Source organism: Lineus longissimus, chromosome 13 (genome assembly GCF_910592395.1).
Source record: "Lineus longissimus chromosome 13, tnLinLong1.2, whole genome shotgun sequence".
In the NCBI taxonomy this organism is placed as follows: domain Eukaryota; kingdom Metazoa; phylum Nemertea; class Pilidiophora; order Heteronemertea; family Lineidae; genus Lineus; species Lineus longissimus.
The window spans coordinates 5558475-5568058 of record NC_088320.1 but is presented as its reverse complement, the minus strand read 5'-3'; the positions used below and the strand labels follow the sequence as shown (position 1 = coordinate 5568058).

General features: G+C 39.5%; 1 protein-coding gene across 1 annotated transcript in view; it reads left to right on the top strand.

The window, feature by feature from the left end:
* The first annotated feature begins 1029 nt into the window (after positions 1 to 1029).
* LOC135497656 (homeobox protein DLL-1-like) overlaps positions 1030 to 9584 on the top strand; it is a 34152-nt gene continuing 25597 nt past the window's right edge. Inside the window, exons 1-2 of the mRNA XM_064787487.1 lie at positions 1030 to 1424; positions 3602 to 3783. Coding sequence (XP_064643557.1) covers positions 1121 to 1424; positions 3602 to 3783 — 486 coding nt within the window. The 5' untranslated portion in view covers positions 1030 to 1120. The remainder of the gene's footprint in view (positions 1425 to 3601; positions 3784 to 9584) is intronic.

Sequence of the window (9584 nt, the reverse complement as noted above, 5' to 3'; positions counted from 1 at the left end):
CTTGTCACCGTATGCTCGTTTGCGTCACATGGAGCTAATGGGCGCGATGGTCTCGTTTCATGGCCATCCCAACGGAGAAGCTGAGAGATGGTACGTCAGCCCGCTCGATCTCATGTAGCAATGACTACATTTAGTTATCAACTTATAATTTCTTCTGTTTTCCTGATGCTGACTTAAACCTGAGGACTGAGGACGATTTCACAGAAAGGATTATCAATTCAGAGAATAAGCTGTATCATCGACCAAAGAATTTAAAGAAGTGCCACTTTTACTTTCTCAGTTAGATTTCTACTCGCAAGCATTTCGCATTCCCAATGCTGTGTTTGTGTGAACCGGCGAGGTTCGATCCGAGTTACGCCCCATCCATTGTGAGCTCTCCTTGCAGTGGAGCTCTCGGCGCCAGGTTTGTAAAGGTCTCGCCGGCCGACTTTCGCGGTCCTTTATGGCATTCAAAGAGTAGAAATACCATGGTCTCTTGACTTGCTTGAGTTTTTAAGAAAAAAATCCTCGATATAGAAATAAAAAGCGCCTTAAATAAATATTTTTATTTGCGTTTTAGATTAGTATTTTGGCTATCCGGAGAGTGATATCACATTAGAACTGATACGTCCCTTAAATTGATTAAGTCAATATCAATGTAAACAGAGTTGTAACTATTCGATGACTTGGCTTGCAATAATAATACTTTAATCAATAAATCTTCCGAAATCGCCTTAGCGTTGAACCGCAACGTAGTTAGGCCCGCTCGCAGGGGGTCAAAAACAACGCTAGGCTAAGCCCGACTGATCGCAATTGGGTTAGCAAGGTGAAAACTCATTGCAAGCGGCCTCCTGTGACACATTTTCCATGTTGGTCGCCAACAATGTTTAGCGCCCGCATTTGAATGACAGCTCTGCGGGCGCCATTTTGATTCTAGCGACAGCGACAGCCAATCTAAATGCTTAATTCGGATGAGGGCGTGGTTTGCCACCCGATCCATATTCATTAGAACTGCTCGTGTCATGTTGATTTAAACACTAGGCACTCTGGCTAAATCGTTTAAGTCATCTGATTCTTGCAGTTCTCCCTTATTTAACTACGAAATTACACTTAATCAGCTACCAGGGATTCACTACGCAAAATGCTGAACATGAACGGAGTAGATCCTTTAGAACAGGATAGTAAATCGGCTTTTATGGAACTACAGGCATCACAGGGTATGGGGATGGGGACCCATTCCCCCTACCCCATCAGGTCCTCGTACCCCGGTACGATGCATTCGCAACACGATGGGGCTTTTACCGCGCCAAGACATACTCAACATATCCCCGGCTACCCTTTTTCCATGAACACTATGTCACATACTTCTTACAACCATCCGACGCACCATGCGTTTAGTATGTCACCCTACCATCAAACCTGCTCGACATCGCCACAACGGGACGGTAAGTTTGACTCTTTTTCCTCTTCTCTAACCCCCTTGACCCCCTTCCAACAACATCCGTCTAACCCCACTTGTATGATGTTGATGACAGCGTTCCCCTCAGAGTGTTAAAAAGGATAGCTAAGCGTAGGGCCTACCCTAAGATTTTACCAGTTTCCCAACTCCCATCTTGATATCGGGTCATCTCAAAGTTAAAGTAGTTTAATTCGAGACGTATATATGCATGGATCAATGGGACGTCATTCTGCTGTTTTCTACATTATTGCAATGAAAAATGCAACAAGTCCCAATGCAACATAAATAGTGTGCGTGGACCCATTAAATTTTGTAAACATGTGTGTATCGTTCAAATATAGGCACGTCCAATTCAAAACTTGTCACTAAATCCCAACAACTGGAACGCGATTAGAATTTGGACCAATCTAATAGTTCCATATCACAAATGTGAACTATTATACCGAAAATGTTCTCAGTAGTAGCAACCCAATGAGCATTCTGGTAAATAAATGTAAACATAGTTTGAATTGAAATTCGTACGACTTCACTATGTCCGTGCGCATGTAACCAAGCAAAGGTTTTGCACGACAGAGACAACATGCGAGAAACTTCTATCCCCATGTTGCTTTTTCTGTTATTAAGAGTTAACGCCCGCATCCAGTTTATCAGGCACTTTGCTTGTCTATATCTAGTATTTCACGCTCCGGGCTGAAGTAACTAAGATCAATCAGTGAAAAAGCTAACATCACATTCATAGTTAGGTTTTTATACATACTTTGACATAGCGCTAGAATCCGGGCAGACTCATCCGTACTTTGAGGCGTAACTTCTGTTATTTCACGCATTCTGCGAAATTTGCAAATGTCATCTGTTTTTAAAGGAAACTACTGCGTTTCACATAAAGTTAGAGTTGAAATCTGCAATAACTCAGAACTATATCTTTAAAATGTTTAACTGACAGATTTAAATTCCACTCAGAACTGTAATATTTTTCGAGCATTCTCACAAACGACACATCGTCCAAGAAAAGTAAGCAAACTTTATTCGAAATTGCGACTATAGGTTTACATGAGTTGTTACACAATTAAGCCAGCTGGTCTCTTAACTAAATTAATTCATATGAAGTTCATCGAATTTACTCAAGTTGACATGTCGGAGAAAAACAGCAACAGTTTCTCTGTTGTACGCTATTTCTACTTGGGTTGCAGCGATAGACACGTTAAAAATAAACCCATGCTACACAACCCTCTATAGTGTTGTGTTACTCAAAAAGAGGACACGTTTCACGTGGCCGTTCAAAGTGGCATATCATATGCGATTTCGATGCATTGTCATAGCTCTAAAAGACACACATTAGAATCCCATGTCATTTTAGAATGCGAACATTTGTGGAATCACCAACTCTGCCCACTGACCATAAAGCGCCATTGAAAGCCAAATACGCATGCACCAAACTGTAGCAGGGGTTAGCCCATGTGTGAAATATATTCCAGTGTTGAGAGGACACAATGCGGCCCATATTGTAGAACATGCCGAGAGTGTACGGCAAACTGGTGATGCTGTGAAAAATATATGAAAACATAAACTTTCGCGTAAATGATCAAAGAGCTGTAACTGAGGGAATCACTTTTGCCTGCAAATGTTTGAGGAACCAACTCTAAATTTCACTTAGAACCCCCAGATGACAATATTTTCGGATAACTATTGGCATGTTCTGTCAAAGAGATAAACGATACGACCCAAACTTATCCATTAATGAAGTAAAAAGAATGAAACACGGAAGAACTGACGTATTCGAGACTGTGATTCCACAAGTGATGGACTCTGGTATTAATCCACCGCGAGAAATCAAGTATATGATTCCAGGCGTGTTGTCATAACTCCGAGCAAGAGCATTACAATAATAACGCAATCCTTTGTTCCAATATAACTGAAATGACAAAGTATATTTACGTATTCCCAGTAAATGAAAATAGGTTGAATGACCATTTGTTGTAGCTGCAAAAGCAGCCGAAATATCATTAACTTTTAGTGTCAGATTTGAAATTGAATTATAAAAACATGTGAGAGTAATCCAAAATATATTTACAAAATATGACCACTACATATAAATCCGCTCTGAATGTCAGAATAAATCCGATAACATCTCGACCAAACTGACCAGAATTTTGTCAATTCCAGATAAATCGCTTGTAGAGGAGCAACTCCGCATGAACGGCAAAGGGAAAAAAATGCGTAAACCCCGGACTATTTACTCCAGCTTACAGCTTCAGCAGTTAAACCGGCGATTCCAGCGCACACAGTACCTGGCCCTTCCAGAGAGAGCCGAACTCGCTGCCGCACTAGGACTTACTCAAACTCAGGTATGTATAAGTAATCCTCTCCTCTCTAATTTACCTTAATTTTCTAGGCAGAATAATCCTACCCTAACAATTTGGCAACTTCAACTGCGCTCATTTTCTTATCGCGTAAGTGTTCATCGGAGTCATTAGTGAAAATCACGGGTCGTAAAGGCTGAAATTCAGCCCCTAGTTGCTGGAAATTAGTGGTAATTTTATTAGGAGAACCAGGCAGCTTAAAATTTCATAATGATACAAGATTATGGGTGTTCTCATTTCATCTATGTTATAAGATAATAGATAAACAAACTGTCTCTCCTTATTTATTAATTATATACGCCATCATGGAGTGGTAAGGTATAAATTGTGACATCTTCTACACAGTTAGGTAGACGTTACCTGGACGATTTTCCTAATGAGCGATCATAGCTAATTTGTCAAATTAGTCTTGTCTGGTCGAGCCAGTAGTCACCGAAAGACGTTACACGATAATCATTCATAATCGCCGCGTAATGCCTGTAATATTCTCCGGCAATTGCGGCAAATAAGGATTCATTTTCTGGACAGAATATTCCCTGGAATGTCTCCAGGGTAAGGTAGATTTCCTGTAGAAAATCGACCAGTTGCATTTAGTGCCTGGTGACATGCAAATAGCACAAGATTACTTGTGATATCCGTATGAATATGACATTGAAGAAGAAAGTGGTTCTCATTTTCTACTCCGTATATCTATCATTAAGCTCGCATGGTTAACTCTCACCACAACATTATTTAGCAATTGTATTTATCTTACGCATCCGAGGACACATGTTGCGCGCATAATCAAGCAAATACAACCAGGAGCGGCCTGTTTTCAGTCGAAAGTTGACCAATATTGATTTCATAACTCAGCATAGTAATTTATGCTTTGTATCTCAGTATGTCCTGCTATGCAGTAAACTTGTAATCAATTGAAAAACATAGGTGGTGAGCAAGAAGAGGAAATGAAACACGCCGTACTATTGGAAATCCGGATATAACTCGATTCAGTACAATTCAATTCGCACGCTTTTATCCGTAGCTTTTTTTGCTCTTTTTATGTTTTGAAAAAGGCTCCATAGAAGTAGGTAGGAATAAAATATCGTACATAAACTTTCAATACCAACATCAATACGGTCCCATGATTCGCGAAGCAAGAAGCGCGAGCCCGAAAGTCAGATGCCAAAAATTATGATACTTGTATTTCATTTTCTGATTAGGCTGTTACTTTCCTCAGTCAATAAAGTGTTAATAATACCATTTCAATCAATAAAACATTCTGATGCAACAAACGTGATCAAATTAAACCTTCAATAAATGTGTTGAAATATAATAACCTTTCAAGTCAGGCGATCAATCGATGACAACATTGTTGCGGAGTCATCCAGCGTTCCTTTGTTTCTGGTGTTAATCTTAACACATTCATAACCGCCGATTCTAGTCGTTTAAAAGCTCTTGTGGAGTGAAAAAGCAACAATTTGATATCATTTAAATGCAGGGAATGGGAAAAAGTACTTTTCTCCTCTTCTCATATTTGTGTTAATTTTCAATTTAAATTCATAGACCCGCTGATTACCGCACATTTTGCAAAAGAATTAAATTTTTCGTTTCAAATTCCCGTTCAGATCTCCAATACACGCGATCCGTGTTTACATGACGTTGACACAAACTCTTGCGCTGTTGGGGGACAATCGTAGATGACACCTCAAATTTCTACCAATTCTCCTAAAATTGCTCAGATAAGCACTAGTGTCACACGAGTCGTAAAGCAACATAACTGAAGAAAATTGCAGCAAATTATGCAAATTTGATAACGACATACCCAGGCGTATAGGGGAACTGTACTATAGAGTGACAATGCATCCAATGCATAGCAGTGTCCTTTCCTAGTTTGATAAATTCCTAGATCAGGAACTGATAAGGGATGAATAAGACGTGAATGGGACAGCGTATAGACACAGCGAGCTCGGTCGTTGTCGAACTAGGTCATCTCTGTACCCTTGAAAATGTCGGATTGACTGAACGGAGGTTTTTCGTGCGTTTTGTGTTCAACATTAAGCGTCCAGCGATATTTTCAGTCTTGAAATTTAATATTTTCACCAAAAGAGGTGAACGCTGCAAAGTTTACTTCATCATTCATTATTCATTGATATACATTGTATAAATAATCAACTCGCGCTAGCTAGGACATTTTGAGCAGGAAGTCATACCCCGGATTCTTTTCTGTTTTTATAAGATTATAAGCCGCAATTTTGAAATTCATAAGCCCCTGTGAAATGTACAAATTAAACGTTTTTCCGAAAAGTACGCATTATCCTTGTTACATAGCACATCATCATATAAACTTTTATTCTTTAGAAAGTAGCATTCTGTAATATTTCATTCAAAGTTTATTTGCAGCGCTTATGAAACATCTGATTAAAATAACTGAAAACCTAGTTTATTATAACGTCCCTATTGTAAGTGATGATGCACGTAGATTATTGACTTTGAAGATGTACAGCATAGCGATGCATCTGCAACATACACATACATCCATGTACACGGCATCCTAAGTTTCTTTTTCATATCATAATTATGATAAACACTGCGAACAATATCATACTTCATGATTGTCCACGCAGATTTTTTAACATTCGCTGATTACTATTCACCTTACACCATCCGCGAGAAATCTTAAAATACAAAGGGCTAATTTTACTTTGTTGTCATCCGTGGTACGCGCGTACCTGAATATCGGTATTGGTCAAGAAGATATATAAACTCTGATTTCTGATACTTTATAATTTCATCCAAGCTAACCCAGTACCCATTGATTATGCATTAATCTAATTATTATCATATGATGATATCTTTGCATGGAGACATATGATTATCTGGACGGATTATAGACTTGCCGCGTTTCAAATCGACTTGGCTCTGACCCGTAGCCGCTAAAGTTCAAACGAAAACAGGATACCAGTACTAGCACATTCTTTATTGTGTTGAGTCAGTATCCAGATGTAAAGATTCAGAATTTTAAAAAAAGAGAGTATTTTTTGAAAATTAACTGACCTAAAAATAAAATAAGACTTTTGATATGCATGCAAATATTGCCAGACTTGACTTCGTCAATTAATCTTTGTATCAAGTGATAATTGAAAATGGAATAAACTCGTAAAAATATAATAAAAATACGAACTAATTTTGCAGCGAAGGTTTTGCGCTGTCGTATTTCCCCGTGCTCACTTGTTGCCGTTATTGCTATATTCACTCGATATGTTTCCCCAACTACTGTGCTACACGTTTCATGATATATTTACAAGAAATCTGGACAATAGTGTCCTTCATTCTCAAGTGTCTGTTGACATAAGGAGAATCGGGAACATTGATTAATGTCGCTGTGCTCCTCGCAAGGACACAGGTGTTGCCGTCTCAGGAGCACAGCCGGTCGCCTCGCCCCGCTACCGTCCACCTCAGCTGGGGTCCGCCGCTGCAAAATCAGAACCCGCGGATACCGGATTTGTTTTGTTTGTTTCTGTATGTGTACAAAAAAGTTTCGGTCAGGATTTAAACAGTTAAAACATATTGCTTCCGCGTCCCAATCAAAACTGGTAATCAGATAGCGCACAAATTTGAAATTCCTCAAAATTAGAAATGTACATCTTGTCCAATCGATCACAATGCGATACATAAAATTTCACACCGAACTATAGAAGGAAGTGTCGTCTTTCGTATCAATTTCAAAAGCCGGGAAAAGGCTCCAGTTTAAGAATCAAATCATATTCATTTACGACTTCATCGTATCCAAATTTAAACAGAATCGTACTGAAATTTGACGTGATGTTTTAGGTTTAAATTCGTATCGAAAGGTAAAAATTCCGTATTTGGTACACCAGAATACCAGTAGTCCTGCATGTCAGGCAGGTGTTTGGAATTTAAAATCTCCAAAGCAACCATGTCTCAGTGCATAACTGGAGAACGTGTATAATATTTCGCATTTAGTTTTGTCACAGTTCTCAACTGGTGTATATTTCAAAAACGCTTTGCTGTATCAACTTGGCTAATTAGCACTATATTGCAAAGGTGACAGCCAATTAACGCACCGAATGATTATCATTAGACGAGCTAATTCGTTTTCATCGACGGTTACCCGTCTGACCCGCTAATGAGGAAACGCTAACCCGAGTTGGCCGCGGTTTTCGATGCTAGCACTTGCTAGTTAGCTTGTTAGCGGTCCTAGGGGAGTGATAAGGTCGTGCTCGTCTCCCCTGTGGCTGACATCAGGTGTTACGCAGGTTAATGATGGCATTGAAGCCGATCTGAACCGATAGATCATAACATTGTCATTTTTACGGCTCATTGGTTAAAAATTAATTGGGCAAGAAAATCAGTTAGGGAAAAGTAGGCAGTGTGTAGTCTGAATGTCACAACGTGTGGCAGTTCTAGCCTTAATAGGCTAATATTGCGTGCTGGATATTGATATATCAAACATGAAATAATATTTCTTCACAATTGTGCGGTATATAGCGCATATCACTTTGGTTTTAACCTGGCGCCTCATAGACCATAGTGACCCTAACTTCGTCCAGCAAAAATTGCTTTTGTCTGGTAATTTACCCGAAACTGGTAAAACAACACCAGAAAATAATGTAACGAGTTGACACTGTAAATTAGAGTTGATTATCAAATGACTTAATTTACTAATTAAGAAAATATGTTACGATAAATAGGGAAAAATGATTGTGATTTGATAATTTCCAACACTGTCTTGTTTAACTAACAGTTTTGATTACTTGTTAATGTATGTTTTGGCAACAGTAGTAAATGAAACTGCGTGGATTGTTTTCTCTGCATTTTCTTGAAATATGATATTCACCAAGTTACCAAAATAGAATGAGAATGACAGAGAATTGATCGCGTTTATAGAATATCCCCTTCTTCTAAAACATATCCAGAAGAGAACGCGATTTTGGAAAGTCCAATTTTTTTTCCATTTGTGACCAGTAGACAATGAGAAAGTTGACAGGTCGATGCCCGCGCTAGATCTCATTCTAAACAAACAAAAAATATTGCGAACAATGGTGTATTCGTTTTTGAAAATGCGTCTCAAATCAGACAAGCACTTCATGTTCTTTTCAATCATTATTATAATGTATTTTGTAATGGCAATGCAAGTGTTCCGAACACAACGGTTTATCTAAGAAACACTCCGTGTTACATTTGTATTGTTCGGACGGTACTTCAGTGTTTTGTGTTGGGCAATAAAAAGATAAACTAGCCCGCGGCTTAGGAACTAAGACTTCCAGTCATCCGCCCAAGTTTCTTGAAAAAGAACCCAGAGTGCGGTGGAGATGAATAGGACGCAGTCCCACGTTGTCTTTATGGACTGTGGGAGGCGTTCTTGCCCATCATGCATGCCTCTCGCATTGTTTCCCGTCCCAGGTCTGTCCCCGGGCGCTTCTGGAAACGCGGGGCTACAGATAGTGCGGAATACGAGATCCAGTACGTCTCCATCTTGTAGTGGGACTTCCACCGGTTGGGGAATAACGCCACAAAGGTACCCTGGCGTGGCACCCATGATAAGCAAATGGCGCTGCTCTTTCAAGAGCGGTCCTGAAAGCTTTGCTTTATAAGATTCGAATAACACCATAGGCGTGTATCATAACTGAGCACACGGGGTTCGACCGCTGTTTCAACCCATTTATTGCTAAAACCATGAAATAACCATACGTACATAACATGTCTTCACGGTTTTACTGCTGGGAATTTAGCGTAACCTTACTTCATATCTCCACACTCATCACGGAGCGCGTAGGACAATAAAA